Genomic DNA, 25,605 nt, shown 5'->3' with positions numbered 1-25,605 from the left:
ACCCAAGATCGAATACTACATTACACAAAAAGAACTGACATTCTGATAGGTTACAGGGAGTATGAAAAAGTTTAATAACTGATTTTATATAGTATTTGGATAATAACCTTAAATAATAATTAATTCCTTCCAATTTTACATGGTTCAGCTCTGCCTCTCTTCAACAAATTTTCAGAGCACTTCATTGATCCTAGACAGATTCTCTTGATCTGTATCTTATTCTAAAATTCATCTATTCATTAGTTATTTCCTCTTTGCATTTATTTCCTTATAAAAAAAAACTTCTGACTCTCCCTGAAATATTTCCTCATATTAATCCTCTTATTTGTACAGATTGCCTTCTTTATAATACGTATAACTATTCTTAATGATGCTATCCACCAGTCAGCATATCTATTCATGTTCTCTTCTTTCAAGTAATTGCACCACAAATACTCTCCCTTGTTTTTTCATTAGACCTGTCATTTAATCATCCCACCAATTACTGTTTTTAGTCCCATGGTCAGAGTTTGCAGTTTATTTGCTTATATCATCACTCTTTCCACTTCCATGTTTTCATCCTAGCTTATTCTAATTCATTTTTCCCTTTACTTGCTATTCTCACTTTCCTTTGCAAAGATTTTACCTCTTCCTCTATGACCATTTTGCCCTAATTCTCCCGCATTTTATTCGTGATCTTGCCCTTTCACCTACTGTATGCAAACAGTCTGAAATTTTTTTTCTCTTATCCAATATTGTATACGTATGAATATTCCTTGAAAACCAAGTATCGTAGTCACAATAATCAAGACCTTTTGAAACGCATTTCCACATGGTTCTCAATTTCCATTTGAAGCCCCATAGCTACTGAAAACACCATCTCTTCTCTGTCACCTACCTACAGTATGTATTTAAATCATATGGCAATACCCTATTTCATATTCCACAAACTATGCTAGGTACAGACTCAGACTCACAAAGAAAAATATTCTCTTTTATTCTCATACCTTTCCACTGCTGGAACATCAACCCTTTTTATCATAACTTTTCTCCTATCACACTCACTCTTACCCATAAAATCCATTCAATATCTTTGTCCAAGATTTAGAATTAACCTCTTTCACAGAAATGTAATGCCATTTACAAATACTAATAGTACTGTCAATGTGTAAAAGACATGTACATATTGTTACTTAGAGAATTATTTTTTATAATTTTATTTTGTTTACAGAATGTCAATGAAATATACCCATTCCTTGAGATGTTTTCTTTACCTAAGAAGGATTGCAATACTTCCCAATTTCTGTACAATAACTTAAAGGAATTCAGCACTGAAAGAAGTCACACAGTACATACCAAGGGTAGTCAATTGTTAAAATCTCACTATCTCTCAATCATGCAATCATTATTTTCTACTCTCCCTGTTCAGCTTAGAAAGCTCCATCAACCCATACAATACTAAAACCAATGTACCTTGAGAGAAATGCTGTGCATTTCAGCCTCTACCCTTAAGCTAAGTCTTAGTAAGCCAATAACAGGCAATGGAACATTCAAAATGCTGGCCATACAGTAAAAATAATGAAACAATTAAAGAGATGTTATTCACAGTCCAGAGGCCCTACTGTTTATAGGCATGCATTATGAAACAAATGTAACAGAATGGAATGAGGACATTCTTTTTATCTTCCTTTTACATTTACAGTAAGTTGACATAAGGCAAATCACCATTTCATTCTCATGTAAAGAGAAAATCCCAAACAGAAAATATTAAGAAAAAAAAAATACAAATGAGATATGAATTTCAGACTAAACATCTATTATTTTAAATTATCGTACCTTATAGTTAGCAGGTCCATATCGAGAGTGCTATTGATAGTCTGAAGTATATGATTGTGACACTGTGCAGGGGAGTTGCCTACAACAACTGCATCTTCCTCATCCTCACACACTACTTCAAATCTAAAGGTGAGTAAAAATGCATAAAATGAATATTAAACACCACTATTCACCACCTGCAGACAAATATTACATCTATAATCATGTAGAAGTATATTGTACTAGTTTAATACCCCCATGAGTTTACATATGCTTCATTTGATCAGCAGCTCCCTAGATATGTAAGAAGAACCCCTCACTTAATCAGATATCTCCCTCAACAGCATCTCTGGTAGTATCAGTAGTGCTTTTCTTTCAATGAAATTATTGTAAAATATAATGTAAATATTGTTGTTGTTGATTTTATTGTTTGTTGTTCTGTTGATTTTTACTATGCTATTGTTATGAATCTTTTATTAGATTTGCTTCCAATTTTGTTGTTATTTCTAATTCTTTTGGGAGACATCAGGCTTTAAGCTGGGCCTGCTACTCCTTACCATGTGAAAAATTGCATGTTTTTTACTCAAATATTCGTGCCTTAGGGTCAAATCATCTTGATCTCCAGAGTCTTGCCCATAACTACAATTTGATCTTATTATCCGAGACACTTGTAAGTAGTAACAAGTCAAAAGTTGAATTTCTAATCCCAGGGTTTGATGGCCCTGCGTTTATGGTCATAGCATCTCACAAGATCAAGGTATATGGCTACATAAACTAGGTCTGGACGACTTATTTATCATCAGGAAAACTCTGAGTTTAGTTGCCACAAAGTTCTTTGTTTCAGCTGCCATAGGATTCAAAAACTTCATTTGCTACTTTTAGTGAGAATCCAATGAAAAGCACAGTGAATGGCTTATTTCAAACTGACCCACCAAGGTTACTTGTTGAACAGCCACCACCAGATCCAAGGAAAAAGTGTCACAACATTATTTGACACTTCCAGATTCTGTCAAATATGCATTCCTGATTGCTTCCCTTAACCAAAACGATATTGTATTCTTTGACACTTCTTTCTTGGCCCCACCTGTGGTAACAAAAAGCCTTCTACATCTGAAATGTCAAGTTCTTTTTAAATAAGCACGTAACACCCTGACAGGACATAATATCATTTCTTAAGGGTCATTATCCATAAAGTCTCCAAAAGAAGGTATAGAAAACGAGACAAATCAGTCATCTGAAACAGATAGATTCTGTGTCTTACCCATGAACTCTGGTACAAATTCAAAGACTAATAACTTCCAACCTCTGGAATATTTCACCTATGACAAACCATGCAGTTCCCCTACCCTTCTGGTAGATGATAGAGCCAGCAAGAAGACTATTTTTGAGTCAAGCTTCTATCAGTGGCTTGTAAGAATGGTTCACAGGGAGCCTTAGTAAGGCTGGATAATACCATGGTTAAATCCCATTTGGGGGACTTAAGTTCTCTAGGAGAACAAGACTGCTCAAAAATCTTCATTGACATAGATATTTCCCATGAAGAAGAAATGTCTAAGAAGAAGAAATGTCTACATCTTTCACTTGTAAAACCAGAGCTAGTGCAGCCCTATAGCCTGTTATGGCAGACACAGAAAGGTGTTTTTCTGTTCTAAGGTATATCAGAAAATCAGCTATTTCTTGAATAGAAGTTCCAAGTGGAGACATACTCTGTCTACGGCACCAATCACAGTAGGCAGACCACTTTCCCTAGTAACACATCGATGACTTTCTGATATATCCTGCCATTTGTACAAGCTTTTTGAGACAAGCCTCTCACTCGCAGGAGATACTTGACAGTCTTCACCCGTGAAGAGATAGGGACTGTAATGATTGGTAGTACCTCTCCGAGTGTGGTTGACATAATAGGTTGTGCCAGGAATGCAATTCTCTCGGAACTTCTACTAGCAGTGGTAACAGATCTGAAAACCATTCTACCTTCGGCCACAAGGGAGCCACCAGGGTCATCTTGAGATTTGGAGACTGTATCACCTTATTCTGGACCTAACAGATCAGACAAAATGGAAGAAACACATATACATCCAGATTGTTCCACGGATTTTGTAGAGCATCCTCTGCTATTGCCTCCGTCTCCAGGACAACTGAACTATAAGTATATCTCCAGTTTCTTGTAGTACTTTGTTGAGAACAGATCTACCACCAGCCTTTCCCACAAGATCAACATTCTGTATGCCACTTCCTGATGCAAGGACCACTCTGTTCCAAGAATCTGGTCTTGGCAGCTCAACTTTTCTGCTTTTACATTCCTTTTCCCTGGAATATATCTGGCCCTGATGTCTATTAAGTTCTCCACAGGCCACTGATATAGTTGAACTGTCAAGAGATGTAGTTGTCAAGATACCAGGCCTCCTTGTTTGTTTTTCATGTGCCACTACTATATGTAGTGTTGTCCAACATCAATACTACTGAGTGTCCCTCTCCTGAAACTTCTGCAGTGCTAGAAATGCTACTTTTAGTTTCAGCACGTTTAGATGGAATTTTCTGTCCTGTTGACTCCATTTTCCTGAAATCATCAGATACTTCATGTGAGCACCCAACCTTAAACTGACACATTTGAAAATAGAAGATATGGAGAGGGTTGTTGAAGGGGTATCCCTACTGTCAGATTGTTGTCCTCCAACCACTACAGTAGATCTTTTCTCACCTCTGTTGGCAGTGGGATCTACAGGTAGGGATGATCTACACTTAGTGACCAAAACTCCTTGTTACGGACCGAGATCTGCTCAGGTTCTTTAATATAATAAACAAAAAGGATTCAACACCAACAGTTGAAACTAGGGATACGAATATACAAAGAAACTCAAACAGAACAAAAGTTCATTTACAAGCTTATTAACAAAGGTAAATGCAGAATGGTTTCTCCTATTTACATAACAAAGTTAAACCAGACAATATGTAAAATGGGGAAACAGTGCGGTAATGAAATACTTGCTGGCTAGTTTTGTAGCTGTTGGAATCAGTGCTCGAAGCGAGGGCTTCTCAAAAGGGGACAGTAGAAACTTCAAACGGCTTCTTGACTTTGTACTGCAGGAAGAAATGTCTTAGTCTTGATACTCGAAGGGCGGGTTACTCCTCAAAACCACTCGTAGGACGGTTCTTCTCTGAAAGGGGTTGCTCAACGTTGCGATATCTCTCTCTCTCTCTCTCTCTCTCTCTCTCTCTCTCTCTCTCTCTCTCTCTCTCTCTCTCTCTCTCTCTCTGACCGCGGACTTAACTTGTTTCTGTTCACACTCTCTCCTGCGTCCTCTTCCTCTCTTATCCTTCGTCTCTTCCTTATTCTCTTATCTCTGAAGATCTCTCTGATGATCTTTCTACTTCCTCAGTCATATATATATACAGCAATCTGGGGGCGAGGCTTAACCAGCGAATGTCACCGTCCCTCTAGAAGGCTCTCGACGAAATGTTGCATCATAATACACAGCGTTTCTAACAACGACGTGTGCTGAGTTCCATAACACACCTGAGTATTCTCGAACAATCATGAGAACAGACGCCTCCAACACGTGGGGCATGCCTCTTTGCTGCAGACCTACTCGAAGAGGATACATTTTCCTTTCCTTTAATATAAGTTTCTTAGCTTTAGAGCGATTACCATGACACTCCATCATCCTCCATTGTAAACACAGAAAGTGTAACCAGCTTCTATAGGGAATTTAGAATTCCTAGAATTATTTGCCATTGCTTCACTGGTTGTTTCCTTTGTCAGAAAGGAAATCACTACTTCCTTGCATTTTCCTACCCTCTGACCTGATGGATAAGCTTTGGCCTTTATCGTGTCTATAATCATCCCTAAGTACACCAGCTTCTGATTGGGATCCAAATTCAAATTCTCCTGATTTATCACAAAACCTAAGCTGTGAAAAAACTGGAGAAGGAAATCTCTGTCCCTAAAGAACTTTTTTTCAGGACTTTGCTATCACCAGCCAATCGTCAAGTACCCTATTAATCTGATCCCTTGAGCATGAGCCCATGTTGACATGAGAGTGAATGCTCTTGTAAACACTTGAGGAGATGTTGTCAATCCAAAACAAAGGACTCTGAATTGAAACACCTTCTCTGCAAGACTGGATCGGAGAAACTTTCTGGAAGAATGATGGATTGGAATCTGGAATTACGTAAGCATCCTTCAAGTCTATTATCAGCATAAAATCCTTGTCCCTGACTGGTGCTAGAACTGTCCTTGGAGTCTCCATTTTGAATCTCTTCTTCCTGACAAAAAGATTCAAAGTTGACAAATCTATAACTGTCCTCCTTTCATCACTGGCGTTGGGGAAAAGGAAAAATCTACTTGACGGAGATATTACTTGCTCTACAGCTCCTTTCTCCATCATTTCCTCCAATTCTTGCAGAATAAGGAATTTCTGAGACCACAGAATAAGGAATTTCTGAGACCCAAGAGTGTATGAAAGGTGTGGTAAAGGTTGTTCCACAATGGGCGGAGTGAAGTTGAATAGTATCAGGTAGCCCACCCTGAGCACATCCACTACGCAGTGCTCCACTCTGAATCTGCCACACCTCCCAGTGACTCGCCAGGCATCCCCCCACTGAGTGGGGATAGGCACCCAGTCTCTCACCTTGCACCCCTTCTTCTGCCCCTAATACCCCTTCCTCTACTGGCTTGATTGTGAAAGGGCCGCTGTGGTAATTTCTTCCTTAGAGAAGGTCTCGCCATCTTAGGGGGAGGATAAGGCCTCACTAATCTCTTCTGTGGTGTTTGTTGAGTCGGTCTTATTTCACCAGGACAATTACCAGACAATTTACTGCCTGTTGAACCAAACTCTCATTGGTATCCATCCTTCTATCAATTGCAGCTTCTGGTATGTCTTTTGGTAACAGAAATTGTGACTTTAAGACATCCCCATCCTGAAGAGCTAAAAGAGAGTCAACATCTACAGCACGGCTTAACTTGGCCAATGCTGCATCCCTTCTCATCAACAAAATATTAGCCCAAACATTGGCATTTAAGTTTGTCATTTATGAAATAGCTTTGGAATCAGACTGAAGTAGTACTCTGACAAAGGCAGTTTCTTCCACTAGTCTCCTGGTTGAATCTGAAGAAGTAATCTTATCAACTGCTGTTGGCCAAAATCTAACCATGAAGCTGTTTGGAAAATAGAAGGAGCCTTTGATTCTAAGGTAGCAGCTTCTTGACTGATAAGTAAGTGAGGGGCAGTCCATCTTCACCTGGTTTAAAGTTAATCCAGGTCTTAACCTCACAACATCTGGGTTGATATGCCTTCCTAGCAAAGGAACAACAGGTGTCATATAATATTTCCTATGTCTCAGGAAGGGAGGGGGAAGAAAACTGAATGCTCTATTTGATTGCAATTATCCCTCCCTGAAATCCATGCATTAACACTGCTGTAACGCCAACTGCTTGACTTGAACATGGTATAATTCATACGACACCTTCACATCTTTCTTTGGTCCTAATGGGCTTCAGTTCCAGTCAAAGCTATATTGGAAGGCATTCCAGACCTCCTTGAAAAATGATTGAATTGACGATTAAAGTCAATAACCTCCCTATAAGAAGCCAGAAATTCCTGATTCTCCACTTCCTCTGGTTCCAAAAATGAGACATTTTTAATAAATTTGTATTTTCCTTGACTAACAAATCTGAGGTCTTAACAATAGGATAATCTTTTACAGCCAGCTGGAAAGGTTAAAAAACAATCAAAGATTATAAAGCAAGGAATCTGTGGTATCTGGCAACTCATGTATATATGAGGTGGAAGCTGGTTACCGACCGAGCTTGGAACCTCGTGACGTGTCAGCCTTTCTTCCATCCCAGGATATGAGAGGGGTGGCTAGAGGTGGGAAGTTAATGTTAAGACCTCAGGTCTCTTAGCTGTGAAAAATACTAACTGATTAAAAATCACAATTTTTAAAATAAATTGTATTTTTACTAACTATACAAACCTGAGGTCCTTTACATTTGGAAATACTTTATGGTGAAGCTGGAACATGGCCGTTTAATTCTGAAACAAGGTAGTTAGGCAGTAATTAACTACAGCCCAGTAAGCGGGGGCCTACCCACCTGCCCAAATTAAAGTCTACTTTGCCTTTTTGTCTAGGTTTCAGATTGAGGGGTGGCATGAGGTGGCTATTAATGTAAAAGACCTTAGGTTTTTATAGTTGGGAAAAATACAGTTCACTTTCAAAAACTGTGATTTTTTCCTGCACAATATACAAACCCTTGGTCCTTTACATTAGGCAGACTCCCTGACTGGTAGGAGGAATCTGAGTGAGTTTCTAGAACTGACTGGAGTTCAGCACACCTGGGCTATTCCTCCTGGTCATAAGAGCAAGGAGTGCCCAGCCTCTGACAACTTGATCAGAGTAAAGAGCTGTATGATCAAGAGTCAGACTTCTGGGCCTTTTAAAATGAGTGAGGAATCATAACTCATCCAAAAAAGGGCTGGGAAGAATATTTAGTCAAGAGGTATTCATGCAAAGTTCTGGGAAGAGTTTGCATTATTGCCAGTCTCCTTCCTCTCCTTACAAGAGGAAGGAGAGGGACTGCTTCATCTATGATTCTGGTAAAAAAAAAAAATGGAAAAGAAAATTCATGTGCAGGCTTAATGCATCAAACGCCCGACCAGCAAGTGTAAGTTCAAGTCCTATTTTCAAGCCGAAGGAAGAGTAGATACATAAAACATTGTCATGATACAAATGTTTTCAAAATATCTTTAATAGAACCACTGTAAATTGCTAAAGAATAAAATGTAGCTGACCCTTCTCTCCTTGAAGGGGCAGTATCCCCTTGTGAGATGGACCAGCATTACCAGTAACACAGCCAATGACAAAGCAGAAGAAAAGGCGTGAGGCACATTTACTGCAATTTGCATCTGCCCCAAAGGACCATGAACATGGGAATCAATCCTGGAAGGCCATCTAAAAATGTTGATGATCACAGGACTTCTGGGCTGGATATATATGGAATAAACCATGGGCTTAGGTAAATAAAACCCACTTGGGGGGAGGAGAGCAAAGCAAAAGTCAACCTTCCAAGGCAGTTAAAGAAAGACACATGTCACGAGGTTCCAAGTCCAGTCGGTGACCAGCTTCGACCTCGTATATTCCATGCTTTACAATCTCTGATAGTTTTTTAGTAGTTTCCAATTAGCGCTAGAAGATTATCCTATTGTGAAGACCGAAGGTTTGTACCGCGTATGATCAAAATTCTGTTCGGCCGCTGAGGAAGGTATCTCACTCCTATCACACGACAAACGTCTGTGGGATTCAGAATCACTCAATCCCACGGCCATTGCACCTGTTATCTGACAGCTGTTGCTGGCTAGCTCTTGAAAAACCACCAAGTGAACGTGAACCTCTAAACCTTTCTATTCTTCTTGATCTAGATCAAGAAAGTTGCCTATTCTTCCAGGATGACAGCTCCCTTGAAGCAGTGCGTACGTCATTTACATTTCTACAGCAGTCAACTACGGCTGTTGGGGATTTTGACCTTGATCTTCCGCCCCATGCAAACCACAACTTCAATATCGTCCAGTCTTTTTGAAGAATGAACCACCTCATTTAATGGAGAATCTTCCAACGCTGTATTATTCGATCTTTTAATTGGAGCGATTATCCTTTCTCCTCATCTTGAAAGGTCTTACAGGGAAGACTGGAACCTGTTCACCAGTCTTTGTAGACTGATGAATTCCCACTGTAGATTATCTAAACACACTCTGAGAATAACCACACGTCTTTCCCATCATGCTTACAAACGTATTCACAGCAGCTTCCACCCCAACGTCTGTCGATTTCTTCAGCTGTGATCACGTATTAGAATGACAGCCGCCATTTTGCATTTCGGCTCTAACAACTACTTGTTGTGCTTTCTTATTAATAGGGATGTGACAGTCCTGGATCGAAGATGAATAAGAAATTAATCTTCTCCCCTTGGCATCAGGATCAGCCACAAAGTCCCTTATCCTCCAACACTTGACTGGAGCTTGCACTGACGTCACTTAAGCTTGCAATGACCCCTAACCAGAAGAGGAAGAAGAGGAAGAAGACGACTTGTCTTTTCTTCTTGCATTTCTTATTTATTTTCTCTTTTAAAGCTTAAAATTTTGCCTTAAAAGTGTGTGCCACCGAATCGGAAAGTGTAGTTGTATTCACCGACACCAAAGCTGCGAGGGTGGAAAGAGGCCGTGACGTCATGTCGGTCGCAATGTTGGATTGTGACGTTATTGAGGGTCCAGGCTGTGACATCATTGTGCTTGATGGACTTGCACTTGATGGAAAACATTGTGCAGATACTGGTACCCCTGCGGAACCGTAAAGTGAGCTCCAAAATGCTGTGGCACTGGTATCATATGTGCTGCTACAGATGTTGTGGCGTTCAACCCCATACAGAAATAACTAGGAGGGAAGCGCGTTGCCATGTAGTAAGAACAAGCACTCCAAGGTTGGTACCCCTGATAGGCCTAATGCTATCCACATCCCTCCATTCTGTGTGCATCGGTAGCTGAAATATATGACAAAGATGGTGATGCTCCCCCACTCCCCGTGGGGAAGGAAGGAGCATAGTAATTACATACAAAACTGCCCAAAACCCCTCCTGATGCATCCAAAAACAAATCATGGATGAACCTGAAGGGGGATGGGAAGCATCTAATATAGGTCAAGAAACACAAGGACCAACATCTGACTAGCCAGAACAATAGAAACTGAAGATGCTTGGTCATCCAAAGATAGTGGCGTCTCCTATCTCCTGTCCTGACCCTTTTCATAAAACCTTTTTCATTCTTCCGCCGACCAAAAACGACATACTGAACATGGATTAGCAATTGTACATACATTTTCTCTGCCCCTACTACATGTTGGGTTTGGATCCGTAAATACCGATGTTAAAAATCTCAAACAAGTAAACCCACTAACATTTGACCATTTCCTCTGCTTCTTGCGAGATCCTGAAGAAAGCTTTGTTGAGGAGGTAAACAGATACATGATATCCCACTACCCGTATAAACCTACAGCATTCACACACACTGAAATACACAAATGAATGAAAAGCAGGCAAACTAAACCAGCTTTAAAAGGACAGAGAGCAAAACATGTCTTCTCTTAAAGGGGGTATGATAGTAACTGAAGCGGTCATGAAATGCCCAAGGCATTTGGGAGTTTCTAAATAGCTCATGGCCAAGCACAGATGCCAAGTTCCTTGTGTACACAATTTTGTATTAATTTTATCAGTTTTCCAGCTGGGCCTAGAAGATTTATTCTAATGTTAAGACCAAAGGTTTGTTTCGTATATGAAAAATTATTTAATAGGGGCTAAGCCATTTTGTCACCTGTCAATTTCTTTTGTAAACTCCTTTGAGGACAAACAGTGGTTACACTAAAAAAAAAAACAAGTTTTGACATAGGAAAAACCTATTTTACACAGTACCCAGCTTAAGATGTTCTGAGGTTACAACTCTTTTCAATTATATTTATCAGAAATTATTTCCAGGTTTACGACACGTGTTCCAGGGTTACAATGCCTAAATCATTGATCTGGCGGAAGAAATAAGACTCAAAAAATCCAAAATAAATATTTGAAGGTTTTTGGGATGAAAAATGCAATAAGAATGCAGTTTACATAGTTTTTAATGCACCCAAAGCATTAAAAGTAAGGTTTCCTTAGGATTTTTTTACATTGTTCTGGCTTATGACAATTTTCAACTTACAACGCGTCTCAAAAACGGAAACCCCGTCGTAACCCGGGAACTGCCTGTATTGGTATTGGTAGCTGCTGTGAGTTCTCAAACACACCCACTTTCACTGATGAAAAAGCATGGGACTGGATTGAACATTCATTGTGCACAAACCTGGCATGTAATGAAGATGGCACCGATTTGTTGTCACATCAGTGTGAGTATGATATAGAGCCTAGGGAACGGTTGTAGGACAGGAGATAGAGCCCTCCTACCCCAGACCAACTAAAAGAACATTCTTTGTAATTGGTTGGTCTGTCTTACATAGCGCTGGGGGACCATGAGATTGTAACTGCTTTGAGAACAAATGTTGGCTACCAAAAATAGGTTTTCCTTTGTCAAAACCTGTTTTATCACATATAATACACATACGTAATGTATAATACAAAAGGTAAATTTCAAGAAAAAAGTTATTCATCACTGTTATTCAGTATACTGAGATCAAATCTGAAATAAATTAAGATAAGAAGCTCTTAATCACCTGGGGGTAAGGCCACCATCTAAGATCTTGCAAGTATAGAGAACAGGACGTAAAGGATCATGCAAACTTGCATATATCCTAGAGGAACAAAATCCAACAGGAAAAATGCACTGTTCCGTGTGATATGTCTCTCTCTCGCTAACAATCTGAAAATAACAATAAAAACTGCATTAAATAAAAATATCTATTGTATCATGATCATTGTTAAACAGATTAACCAGGAATCCCTTATATCAGGCAGTCCCCAGCTTACAGCAGGGTCGGTTTACGACATTCCTAGGTTACGACGCTTTTCAATTATGTTAACCAGAAATTATTTCCGGGTTTATGACACATGTTCCAGGGTTACGGCGCTTACAGGCACCAATCCAGCGTAAGAAATATGACTCTAAAAATCCAAAATAATCAATATTAGAAGGTTTTTGGGATAGAAAATGCAATACAAGTGCAGTTTACATAGTTTCTAATACACCCAAGGCATTAAAAGTAAGGTTTTCTTAGGATTTTTGACAATTTTCCTGTTACAACGTTTTTTGGCTTACAGCGCATCACATGAATGGAAGCCCCGTCGTAAGCCGGGGACTACCAGTATACATGCTGGGATCTGAAAACCCAAAAATCAAAACATAACTCATAAAAGATAATTTGCCACTAACCTCCCCCAGACTGTGTATTGTGAGGGGACCCAAAGTAATGGGAAAGATGGGACGCCCGGCTGAGTCTAAGGTTATGGGAGGACAAAGTCGTTTAGGTTTGCTACTGCTGCTTCTTCTTGCTTTTGACTTCTCAGATGTCACGGGAGACAACAAAGTGGTTGTAGTTGTGCTGCTCCCTGAAAATAGACATAACTCTCTACTGAGTACCAAGCTCTGACTTCAACAGTCACCTAATATTAATGTTATATTTGGAGATTAACAACAAAATAGGAACACAGGCAGTCCCCGGCTATCGGCAGACTCGATTATCAGCAATCCGGTTTTATGGCGCTCATCTAGCGCCACAAAATCAGCGATTTATGGTGCCATAACAGGCCGAATTCTAATTATTGGCGCCATAAGGTACCTTATGGTGCCATCACATACCTAACATAGGTGCCATAATGGTGCTTATGGCGCCGATTACCGGTTAACGGCACCTTAAGCACCATTATGGCGCCATAATCGCAGAGTTTTGGTTAATGAAGGTTTTCGCTTATCTGCACCCATTCAGGAACAGAACCCCCGCCGATAACCAGGGACTAAATTATGTAACTCAATATAGATATATTTACAAGAAAATAATAAAATACTGAAATTTTGCTGTTTGAAAGCCTATAACATGGGTGTATTAATTCCCCTGTGCTTACTTTAAATACTGATGGGTAATGCATTAAATTCACAACAAATAGGTGGTAGTGGTAGTACAGTGGTCCCCCCATATTCGCGGGGGATGCGTACCAGACCCCCCCCGTGAATAGTTAGAATCCGCGAATGTTTGGAACCCCTATAAAAAGGCTAAAAACAGCCTATCTTGTTAGTTAAAACTTAAGAAAAACCACTAAAAATTTTCATACTTGGTTTTTTTAATAGTTTTATCACAAAAAGTGCATTTTATGATGAAATTGATAAAAAAAAAAACCAGGAATTTGTGGATATTTCTCATAGAAAAATACCGCGAATGCACGAATTTTCCGCGAATAATGTAGGGAAACGTTCCCGAGAGAAATCCGCGAATGTGTGAGTCCGCGAATCCGGAGAACGCGAATACGGGGGGTCCACTGTACTATAAGAAAAAGAAAAGAAAGACCTTGCATTCCAATACAGGCAGTCCCCGGTTATTGGGGGCCTCAGTTAACAGCGATCTGGTTTTATGCCGCTTGTCTATAGTCAATTTCCAATTATCAGTGCTGATAATAAAGTATTGGCACCGATACATACCTAACAGAGGCGGCATTAACCGGTTATCGGCGATTTTCGCTTATCATCAATCTGTCAGAGCAGAACCACCACCAATAACTGCAGACTGTCTGTACTAAGCACTGTGCAATACATACTGAAATCTAGAGCAAATATATATCTTTTAACAATCTATAGTATGGTAATAAATATGACATTTTAGGAACAACATAATAGAGGAGTTGGAGATGCATACACTTCATTCAAGCTAACTGCTGTTACTTTATGATGGCATATACCAATGAGGGAAAACAGCCTTAAAGCCATGCTATTTGCACTCAGGAAACCAGGCTGGCATAACACCAGAAATGCTAGATTAATATTTTTGTTTTACTTTGTTGATATAGTTTCATGTCCTTGCAATCCCTGCTTGCTGTAGCAGATGGTAAGTGCATGTCTCCATTGTGGTAAGTACCTTAGCTGTTAGCTGTTTTGTCAGTTATTTGTTCTCATCATTATCATTACTTTCTCTTTGTTGCCATTCTTTGTTTCTCCTTTTTTACAAACCCATTTCTGGGCTCAGCCGTGTCGCTCCGTGAAATGTGTCCTCTTTAGCACTTTTTCTAGTAAAATATTGCTATGATACCAGAGAACTGCTAAATTGGACATGTCAGAAGTCTCTGACTCGCTCACCTAAATAAAAGGTGTCGGTATAGAACTGGGGCGAGTGTTAAACACTACCACAGCAACCCCTCCAATTAGCCTTTTCCTCATCAAAAGACCCTGAAAACGGGGAGCCGACCTATAGGTCACACCCAGCTACCCTGTTGAAGGGGACTGCGGCGTCATTCTTATCGATAGCCTCCCAGCGTTGCACGCTTTTTTATAGCTATCTGTTCTTTTTATTGGTTTCTTTATTCTTTTTCGTTATGGATCGTCAATCTGCCTCTTCACCCAAGTTAAGTACTGGTTCGCCCTTTTTCTGTATTTAGGGAGTGATTTTGCCTTTCGTTTTGCCTTTATTTAGGATTTTGTTAGGCGTCTCCTCCCGTAGCGAGCGGTAGCGAGCCGCCATTACGTCGTTCCCTTGTTTTGTACCAATTTCGAGCGGGCTTCTTTCAGTACCTATATACTATTTATATTTATATACTCGTAACTTATGATATTTCAGTATATATTTTCAGTATATATTTTATTATGTCTTGGGTGGCAGTTGCTTTGTCGATCTTGTTTGATATACGTTTATTATTTTCATGATTTCCTGTTTTTCAAAGGGGTCGGCGTTCGTGCACGTTTCTTTGTTTCGTGCTTTGATGTTTATCTACCGTTCCCCCCTCCCCCTTTTATTTTAGTTTGGTATTTTCCATTCAAGAATTCCCCTTTTTTCTTTTCGTCAGCTTACCGTTTGTTTTCGTTTGTCGGTAAGCAAGTAATTTTTCCTTATTTTCATTACCCCTGTTAAAGCATGTTTTTCCCTTAGCTTTAAGTAATTGATTTTATTTTGTCTATGTATATTTGGGTGTTCGGTCGGCAGCTAGCCTTCATAGGCTTTGCCTGCGTTTTCCTCGTGATCCTTTATTCGCGGGGAATCGCTGGTCACGTGATCGTCCCCCCTTCAGCCCTCCCTCCCTCCCCCTCTCGTGGGACTCCCCGTAGTTGGGTGCCGCTCTCGTTGTTTGTCGCTGACGGCCGGTCCCACCAGCGGAGGGGGAGGTGTAGTGGGTCTCCCAGGACCTTGGGCTGGGGAGTGTCGCTTCTTAGCCGACCGCCTCCGGAGTTGTTAGTCGCACTGCGTTTCAGCCTCGGCTTCCGTGGATTGTTGCGCTCTGCTTCTTTCACTCCCGGAGCTTACATCCACCCGCCTAAAACATTCCCTCTCCGCATAAGGCGGGTTTAGATTCCGGCCTCTCCCGGAGTCATTGAGGGTTATGTTTACAGAAGTTACTCTTCCGTAGGCGGAGATAGTATATTTGTTATTTTAGTTTTTATTATTATCATTATTTTTATCTTTATTTTTATTTTTATTTTCTTGCCACGGAACTTGCGAGTTCATGTGGCCGTCCCGGGTTACTTCGTGTACCCCCCTCTCCGGGTCATACAGCTCCGGGTGTACAACTCCGGGTGGTTTTTTTCCTTACACAGTCCCCGGGACGTTAACATATGAATATATATATGTACCCTTTCTTTTATTTATAGCCCGGAATGCTCCGGCACACAAATAAAAAAAAAAATAAATAAAATAAAATAAAACAAAAGAAAAGAAATATATTCCATTATCCTATTAAGTGTGTGCAATTGTTCTTATATATTATTGCACTTACAGGCCTCTCAGTGTCTGGTTGCCGGCTGTAGTGCTGCTCTGCAAGATCCGTGCGGCCATGACGTTTGTCGGGGCCACGCCCCCTGTGCAGTGCTGCTTCCTGATTCCGTGGTCTGGCATCATGAAAACTGTTTTGCCTGCTACGACTTGGTACATCAGGCTACCTCTTCGGTAAGTTACCGCACTGCTGGTTCTATGTTTATTGTAAAAAAAAAAAAAAACAAACAAATATTGAAATGAGATCAAATAAATGATCAATTAAAATATCTTAACCAAAGCATCAGGTTGCGTTGGGGAATCCCTTTCAAAAGGAAATCAGAGTCTTCTTCCTCCAGTTTTAGGGCTAGGAAGAGGCAAAGGAAGTTCCTACCTTTCCAAGTCCCGCAACAGCATCCTGTGCTACAAGCTGTTCCAATTCAACAGGTATCCCAGCCTTCGACTTCTAAGGCTCAGCCTCAGCAACAGCATCAATTTGTCTTCCTTTCGCCGCCGTCTAACCAACAGGCCTCCTCACAGTATTCAGTGTCACCCGCTTTTAACCCGGTCTATGAGAGTCGGGCATTTCACCCCTTTACCAGAGTTGCTAGGGGTGGCAGGGCTAGAGGATCCTTTCGCCAGCGCGGAGGAGCCAGAGCCCAAGGGCGAAATAGAGGTGCAAGGTCAGGCAGGAGGATCCCGGCCTTCATCATCTCAATGAAGTTTCTCAGGTAGGAGGCAGGCTGTACCTCTTTCGTCATCGTTGGGGGTTCAGCAGTTGGGCAAAAAGCATAGTATCCAGAGGCCTAGGCTGGAGTTGGATCAAAGGTCCTCCTCCACCCATCACCTTCTATCAGGAACCAACGCAGGAATTGATGGATTACTCCAAGGACCTTCTCCAGAAGGGAGCAATTTCCAGGACGAAGAACTTGAAATTTCAGGGTCGTCTATTCAGCGTCCCAAAGAAAGGGAGGGCCGACAAAAGAAGGGTGATCTTAGACTTGTCCCGTCTAAACTTGTACATTCGTTGCGACAAGTTCAAAATGCTGACCATCTCTCAGGTGCGGACCTTACTTCCCCGTGGGGCCGTCACCACCTCTATAGATCTTACAGACGCCTACTATCATGTCCCGATAGCTCGGCACTTCGACCATTCCTCGGCTTCAAATAGGGAAAGAAGCCTACTCCTTCAAAGTAATGCCCTTCGGGCTAAATATAGCACCAAGGGTTTTCACGAAACTGGCGGAGGCAGTGGTGCAGGAGCTAAGATCCCAGGGTATATTGGTGGTGGCGTACCTAGACGATTGGCTAATCTGGGAGATGGACAAAGGCAAATGTATGAAAGCCACGGACAAGGTCATGTCTTTCCTGGAATATTTAGGGTTCAAGATCAACAGGACCAAGTCCCGGTTGACTCCGGAGTCCAAGTTCCAGTGGCTAGGGATTCATAGGGACTTGGATTCTCACACTCTTTCCATTCCAGCAGGAAAGAGAAAGGAGATTGCCAAGGCAACAAGACAATTCTTAAAGTGCAAAGAGACTTCGAGAAGGAATCAGGAGAGGATCCTAGGGCTCGCTCCAGTTTGCCTCAGTCACGGACATTCTGTTGAAAGCCAAGCTCAAGGACATCAATCGAGTTTGGCGTTCGAAGGCAAATGTCAAGTGTCGGGACAAGTTCGCCCGGATACCTCTGATTCTCAGAAAACGCCTGCGCCCATGGACAAAGGCCGCCAACCTAGCCAAGGAGTTACCGTTGCAGTTTCCTCCCCCGTCCCTAGTGGTGCATACGGACGCATCGCTGACAGGTTGGGGAGGTTATTCACAGCACGAGAAGGTTCAGGGAACTTGGTCACCTCACTTCCAAACACTTCACATCAACATTCTGGAAGCTATGGCAGTGTTTCTGACTTTAAAAAAGCTCCGTCCTCCAAAGAAGACTCATATTAGGTTGGTCCTCGACAGTGCAGTAGTAGTACACTGTTATAAACAGAGGTGGTTCAAAGTCAAGTCATGTGAACCACGTGATGATAGCAATCTTTTCTCTAGCAGCCAAGAACACCTGGCATCTGTCGGCTACTCACCTGGCAGGAGTCCACAATGTAGTGGCAGACGCCCTGTCTCGGTCGGTTCCCTCTGGAATCAGAATGGTCGCTGGACCAAGAATCCTTCGAGAGGGTTTGCCAAAGAGTACCAGGTCTAGAAGTAGATCTGTTTGCCACAGAGGCAAACCACAAGCTGCCTTGTTACGTAGCCCCCAATCTGGACCCTCTGGCATACGCTACGGACGCCCTGAGCATAGATTGGAACCAGTGGACGAAGATCTATTTATTCCCTCCAGTGAACCTTCTCCTGAAGGTGCTGCACAAGTTGAGATCCTTCGAAGGTCAGGTGGCTCTCATAGCCCCTCACTGGCCCAAGAGCAACTGGTTTCCCCTTCTCCTGGAACTAGGTCTTCGCCCTCACCCTCTCCCGGACTTGAGACTTTCACTTTCGCAACAAGTTCAAACGAGGACTGTGTTCGATTCCTCAGGTCTTCACAAAACCCTAACTTTATGGATTTCATGAAGTTTGCAGGTAAGAGAGTAGGCGACATTGATCCACAGAACATGTTGTTCTTGGAGTCAGACAAGAGAGAGTCTACGCTTCGCCAGTATGACTCAGCAGTTAAGAAATTGTCTTCGTTCCTCAGAGAATCAAATATCAAAGTAATGACATTGAACGTGGCCATAACCTTCTTCAGGTCTTTGTTTGAACAAGGTTTGGCAGCTGCAACAATAACAACCACTAAGTCAGCTCTGAAAAAGATTTTTCTTCTCGGGTTTGGTATCAATCTAACCGAGTCTTATTTCACCTCTATCCCAAGGGCATATGCACGTCTACGGCCTGTTCACAGACCGTCGTCAGTGTCATGGTTTCTTAATGATGTTCTTAGGTTAGCCTCGGAAACAGACAACTTCAAATGTGATTACCAAACCATTTGTTCTTATTGAGTCTAGCTTCAGGTGCCAGAATATCAGAGCTGTCATCTTTATCTAGAGATGAAGCGCATATTGAGTTCCTTTCCTCGGGGGACGTGTTGCTTTCGCCAAATAAGCAATTTCTAGCTAAGAATGAAGACCCCTTGATGAGGTGGTCTCCATGGAAGATTGTCCCGCTTCCGCAGGATCCATCGTTATGTCCTGTTAAAACTCTTAAGGACTATTTATCTAGGACGTCTACCTATTCCGGAGGCCCCCTTTTCATTAGAAAAGATGGTGGTACACTATCTCTAAAAGGCATTAGGCAGCAGATTTTATATTTTATCAAGAAAGCCAGCCCAGGGTCATTCCCCAAGGTGCATGACATTCGGGCAATAGCAACTTCTGTTAACTTCTTCAAATATAGGACTTTGATGATCTGAAGAAGTATACTGGTTGGAAGTCACCCTTGGTTTTCAAAAAGCACTACCTTAAGTCTTTAGAGGATCTTAAATATCATGCAATAGCTGCAGGAAGGCCAGTGTCTCCTACTGCTACATCATTATAGTACCGTACTTGTGTCATATGAATCTTTTCAATTATGCCAGCCTCATTAACATTTTACCTACCTCAGCAAATGCCTTAGCTATTAGAATAAGTGTTTAATCGTGTATAGTTTTACGTACATACAACTTATCTGTAATTATTTTATTATGTATGTGACTTGTTGCAAATGTTGCCACATGTTTTGGCTATATAGTATATTTTGTAAATAAATTGTATTTTTTTCCAATTCTAAACTATTTTATTATTTCCTTTGATTTCATTAATATGATTTTTCCTTTCAGGATAGTACAGCTTGTGTTTCTCTGGTACAATTTCACGGAGCGACACGGCTGAGCCCAGAAAAGGGATTTTGACGTAGGAAAAATCTATTTCTGGGCGAGGAAGCCGTGTCGCCCAGTGAAATCCCCCCCTTTTTTCCTTTTTTCCCCCCCTTGCTGTGCACCAAGCTTCTTTGCTATCGATAAGTATGACGCCGCAGTCCCCTTCAACAGGGTAGCTGGGTGTGACCTATAGGTCGGCTCCCCGTTTTCAGGGTCTTTTGATGAGGAAAAGGCTAATTGGAGGGGTTGCTGTGGTAGTGTTTAACACTCGCCCCAGTTCTATACCGACACCTTTTATTTAGGTGAGCGAGTCAGAGACATCTGACATGTCCAATTTAGCAGTTCTCTGGTATCATAGCAATATTTTACTAGAAATAGTGCTAAAGAGGACACATTTCACTGGGCGACACGGCTTCCTCGCCCAGAAATAGATTTTTCCTACGTCAAAATCCCTTTTTGTTAATCTTCATGTGGTAGCTCATCAAATTACTTTGATCTTTTTGTATTCATTTTACCTTCCTATAAATTCTCATAAATCTATAATACATCATAAACCTTCCTTGGCTGCCCATACATCAGGTATTTGCAGCCTCTACAAGAGTACCAGAAATACCAACTAATCCTCTCATGCTACCTTGTCATGTGAACTCCCAAACAATTCCACCAACTAAGCCAGTTATATGAGCTCTCTATCCCCAAGAGCACAGCAGCCATGATATGATAAAAGAGATATAATGAAGAATCTTCAGAAAATCAAAACTCAGTTTCATAAAATACAATTTACTTTTTTCTTCTGAATTACACTTGAATCAAATAAAGAATCCTAATGTAAGTAGCTCCTTCAGACCCTCACACAAGTAAAACTTCCACCTGCAAGTGATGGAAGAGCATATAAATGGAAAACTGTGCCAGGTACAAACATTCTTATGAAAAATAAACTTATGGCTTGAGATTAATGCCCTGCAGGAAAGATAAGATAGAAATGCTGCAGGAACACAAGTTTTTTATGATTTTGTAGACTACCAAAATCTACAAAGCAAATCAATTCAGCCAAAGAATCAAGTGTAAGCTTAATGATATGAAAAAGTAATTTTGAATGGGATAAATGAGCCTACAGCCACAGAACATGTTATATATATTTAAATTGTTGACCGATGGTTGATAAGCAGATGCGATGAGCAATGACATTCTTGGGTGGTGCCAGGTGGAAGTCACTGCCTAAGCAAAACAAGTCACGTCCTATGTCCGTGCAAGAATCTGGTTTTGAGCAGATTTTATGGGCGTGATTAATGGGCTGTTATGACGTTACGCATCTATTCCAGTGCAATGAACCTATGACGAATCAAATGACGTCATATTTTGGGGAGTGTTGTGATAAAGTCCGTACATGAGTACGTACGGACTGTTTCCCTACATAATGGGAGAGTAAGATAACTGGGCACTTAGAAGCAGGATTGTTTTAGAACGACCATGTATTATTTTGTTTCATGTGATTAGTGCTGAAATGGCTAAGTGTACTTTTAAGCCCGAGTGTGGCTTTGTCTTTTTATATTGTAAACCTTTATTTCAAAGATGTCCTTTTCCATATTTTTTATAACTTTTTGACTGATGTCATTTTGATTTATTTGCAAATTGATTCATGAAGGATTTTTTTTTTTTCTCCCTAGATGGTTTTGGCGGTGGGAACTTGTCTGGTGAATTTAATGGAACTTAACTGATAGTTCCGTGGATATGGTGCAGAGAGACTATGACTTTTCAAGTTGCCTATTTTATGACTATACTAATGTTAGTTATTGTAGAGAAAGAGGTGGACAGGTTTGGTTCAATCCCCAGGGTTATTTGGATAACAGTAGTGAATTATTTGGAATTTGAATTTTGACTTATTCAGTTAAACATTGATTCTTTGATAATTTGATTTATTTAGTTAATCTTTTTATTTTTTACTAAATGTATTTTTTGTAGTTCACGAGTCTGATTTAGTTACCTTAGGTAATTATGTGAGGTCAGTTGGAGCCTTACCCCTATAAGGTCATATCTACCAACATACTTCTCCGAGGAGGGGTTAACAGATGTTTTTTTTCTTTTGAGACTGTACCGAAGTTAAAACCTTTGGTAACATATATATATCAGAACATTAATTAGCCAATCACATTAACTCAATAAATACAGACTGCAGCAAAAATGAATACTAGTTGAGGTTATGGTCAATCCTACATAAGAACTGAAATTCAATTATGTCAGAAAAACAGCCAATATAAGTCCTAATATGTCAAATGGAAGGTGTGACTAGTACTGAGAGATTACAGCAAAGCTGGTGTTAACCCTACTTGTCCATAATAAACAATCTCTTAGCTTCACTTGCACTCTGTAAACATTCACAATATTTACAATACCCAGACTGTCTGCAAAAATTATTATGCAAAAAATGTTCATTGTTTATTCTTAAAGTAGTTCCTCATTGGACAGATGGTTTTCACGCTCGGCTACCATTCCGGTGGTCCGAAGTTTGATTGTTGGCTCGGCCAATGCAGAATCAAAAGAATTCATTTCTGATGATAGAAATTCATTTCTTGATATAATGTGGTTCAGATCCCATAATAGGCTGTAGGTCCTGTTGCTAGGTGACCAATTGATTCCTAGCCACGTAAAAATATCTAATCTTTCGGGCCAGCTCTCAGAAAGCCGTTAACCCTTAAACGCTGAAGCGGTAAAAAAAAAATTGTCTCCCATGTGCCGGAGGTGTTTCAGAGTGAGCGCGGAAGCGGAAAAAATATTTTTTTCAAAAAATCACAGCGCGCTTAGTTTTCAAGATTAAGAGTTCATTTTTGGCTCCTTTTTTTGTCATTGCCTGAAGTTTAGTATGCAAACATCAGAAATGAAAAAAATTATCATTATCATATATAAATAATGCGATATATGATAGCGCAAAAACGAAATTTCATATATAATTGTATTCAAATCGCGCTGTGCGCAAAACGGTTAAGGTAACAAGTTACTTTTTTTTTTCGATGTAATGTACACTAAATTGCGATCATTTTGGTATATAACACATTGTAAAATGATAAAAGCAACACAGAGAAAATATATTATCACAAAATAATGCATGAATTCGTAAAACGCGGATGTAAACAAATATTTTTTTCAAAAATTCACCATAAATCTAAATATTGTCCTAGAGACTTCCAATTTCCTTCAAAATGAAGACAAATGATTGAATATTACTATACTGTAAGAGTATTAGCTTACAATTGCAGTTTTCGACCATATCTGACGAGTTAAAGTTGACCGAATGTCGAATTTTTTTATATATATATTTTTTATATGCAATTATTTCGGAAATAAGAAAAGCTACAACATTCAAATATTTTTCGTTTTATTCTACATGAAATTGCGCACATTTTCATATATAAAACTCTATGAAATGCCTGATATGAAACAGAGCAAATATTCCGAGAATGGGACATACACATTTCGGAGATTTGTGGCGGAGAATCCGCGCGCAGAGGGAAGGAAAGATTTTTTTTTAAATTCACCATAAATCTAAATATTTTGCTAGAGACTTTGAATTAGTTTCAAGATGAAGATAAATGACTGAATATTACTAGACTGTAAGAGTTTTAGCTTACAATTGCGTTTTTCGACCATTTCGGTAGTCAAAGTTGACCGAATGTGGTTTGTTTTCTATTTATTGTGATTTATATGCAAATATTTCAAAAATGAGAAAAGCTACAACCTTCAATTATTTTTTGTTGTATTCTACATGAAATTGCACACATTTTCATATATAAAACTTTATGTAACGGCTAATTTAAAATGGTGCAAACATTACCACAATCGCACGTATGATTTTTTCGGAAGTTACCGCGCGGACGTAAGGAAAGTTTTTTCATAAATTCACCATAAATCGAAATATTGTGCTAGAGACTTCAAATTTGTTGCAAAATGAAGGTAAATGCTTGAATATTACTAGAATATAAGCGTTTTAGCTTACAATTGCGTTTTTCGACCATTTCGGTAGAGTCAAAGTTTACCGAAGGTTGAAATTTTGGCAATTATCGTTATTTATATGAAAATATCTCAAAACTGATAAAAGCTACAACCATGGGTTGTTTTTAGTTGTATTGTGATGAAAATTGCGCAACACATTTCCATATATAAAACTTTATATAACGGCTAATTTTAAAATGGTGCAAACATTACCACAATCGCATGTATGATTTTTTCGGAAGAGTTACCGTGCGGACGTAAGGAAAAAGTTTTTTCATAAATTCACCATAAATCGAAATATTGTGCTACACTTTCAATTAGTTGCAAAATTAAGGTAAATTATTGAATATTACTAAAATATAAGAGTTTTAGCTTACAATTGGGTTTTCGACCATTTCGGTAGAGTCAAAGTTGACCGAAGGTTGAAATTTTGGCAATTATCGTTATTTATATGAAAATATCTCAAAACTGATAAAATCTACAATCATGAGTATTTTATTGTTGTATTCTACATAAAAATGCGCACACATAAAAATGCGCACATTTTATTATATAATACTTCATGTAACGGCTAATTTACAATGGTACAAAAATTATGTCAAAGTGATGAAATAATTTCAGAGATGTGTCACAGATACTTTTTAGTGCGGCAAGAAAGAAATTCGCGCTTGTGCGCCTACGTAACGATTGTAAACAAAACAACACCTTGATCCGTGAACTCCCAGCATCCCCCAAGGCGCGTGATTCAAAAGTTTTAGGCTGGTAGGCCTATAAGTATTTTTCCGCGAATTTTAAAAAAATCTTTTGTAAGTCGACGTAAAATACGTCCAGTCGGCACACGAGAGACAAAAAATGTCGACGTAAAATACGTCCAGTCGGCAGTAAAGGGTTAATCAGCTAAGAGGTCTGGTAAAACTATGATATACTTAACTTATTCCACAAAGATATTTTATACATACATTCAAGCATGCAAGAATACATATTCCTTTTGATTTGAGAATTAGTACAACAAGCATTCTTTCAAAAAAAGAAAAAACCCAATATGCAATCTATTTACTGAATGTTTTTCCAATGCTTTTATTTCCACCACATCTATTCCTAAATTTACAGTTCACTACATAGTTTCTTGTTCTCATACCATTTATTTTTGTTTTGACTTTTTACTACAATTATTATTTTTTCTTATAAGTGTATAAGCAAAAATTATTGTAAAAATCTTGGTTAACAACTTCAAATAACAATTTTTTACAAATACTGTATTAATATTCTATTTTCTGGGCTCAGCCCGTGTCTCTCCGTGAAATGCATTCTTGATCCTCATTTCTAAGGTATAAATACTGCTATGCATACCTGAGAAAAAAGCGATACAATAGTGCCAGAATAACTGGCTTGCTCACCTTATACAAAGGTGTCGGTATAGTAAAAGGGCGAGTGGAAACCACTACCATAGGTCCCTTGCCAATTAGCTTCCTTCTCCGCCAAAATCCCTCGCTACAGAGGAGCCACACCAAAGCCCCACTATCCACTACTACTACAGTGAGCGTCTCTGGCGTCATTTCTTTTGA

The 25,605-nt window shown here is 39.8% G+C and overlaps 1 protein-coding gene across 2 annotated transcripts in view; it reads right to left on the bottom strand.

Annotated features, from left to right (window-relative positions):
* LOC135219322 (transforming growth factor beta regulator 1-like) overlaps positions 1-25,605 on the bottom strand; it is a gene marked incomplete in the record, with an annotated part of 249,284 nt that overhangs the window by 38,558 nt on the left and 185,121 nt on the right. For both annotated transcript variants that reach the window (XM_064255988.1, XM_064255987.1), the window contains 3 exon segments: positions 1,816-1,938; positions 12,040-12,185; positions 12,696-12,871. In XM_064255988.1, the coding sequence (XP_064112058.1) occupies positions 1,816-1,938; positions 12,040-12,185; positions 12,696-12,871 (445 nt within the window).

This window comes from Macrobrachium nipponense, chromosome 1 (assembly GCF_015104395.2).
Source record: "Macrobrachium nipponense isolate FS-2020 chromosome 1, ASM1510439v2, whole genome shotgun sequence".
NCBI lineage: Eukaryota > Metazoa > Arthropoda > Malacostraca > Decapoda > Palaemonidae > Macrobrachium > Macrobrachium nipponense.
This window is presented reverse-complemented; position numbering and strand designations above follow the sequence as displayed.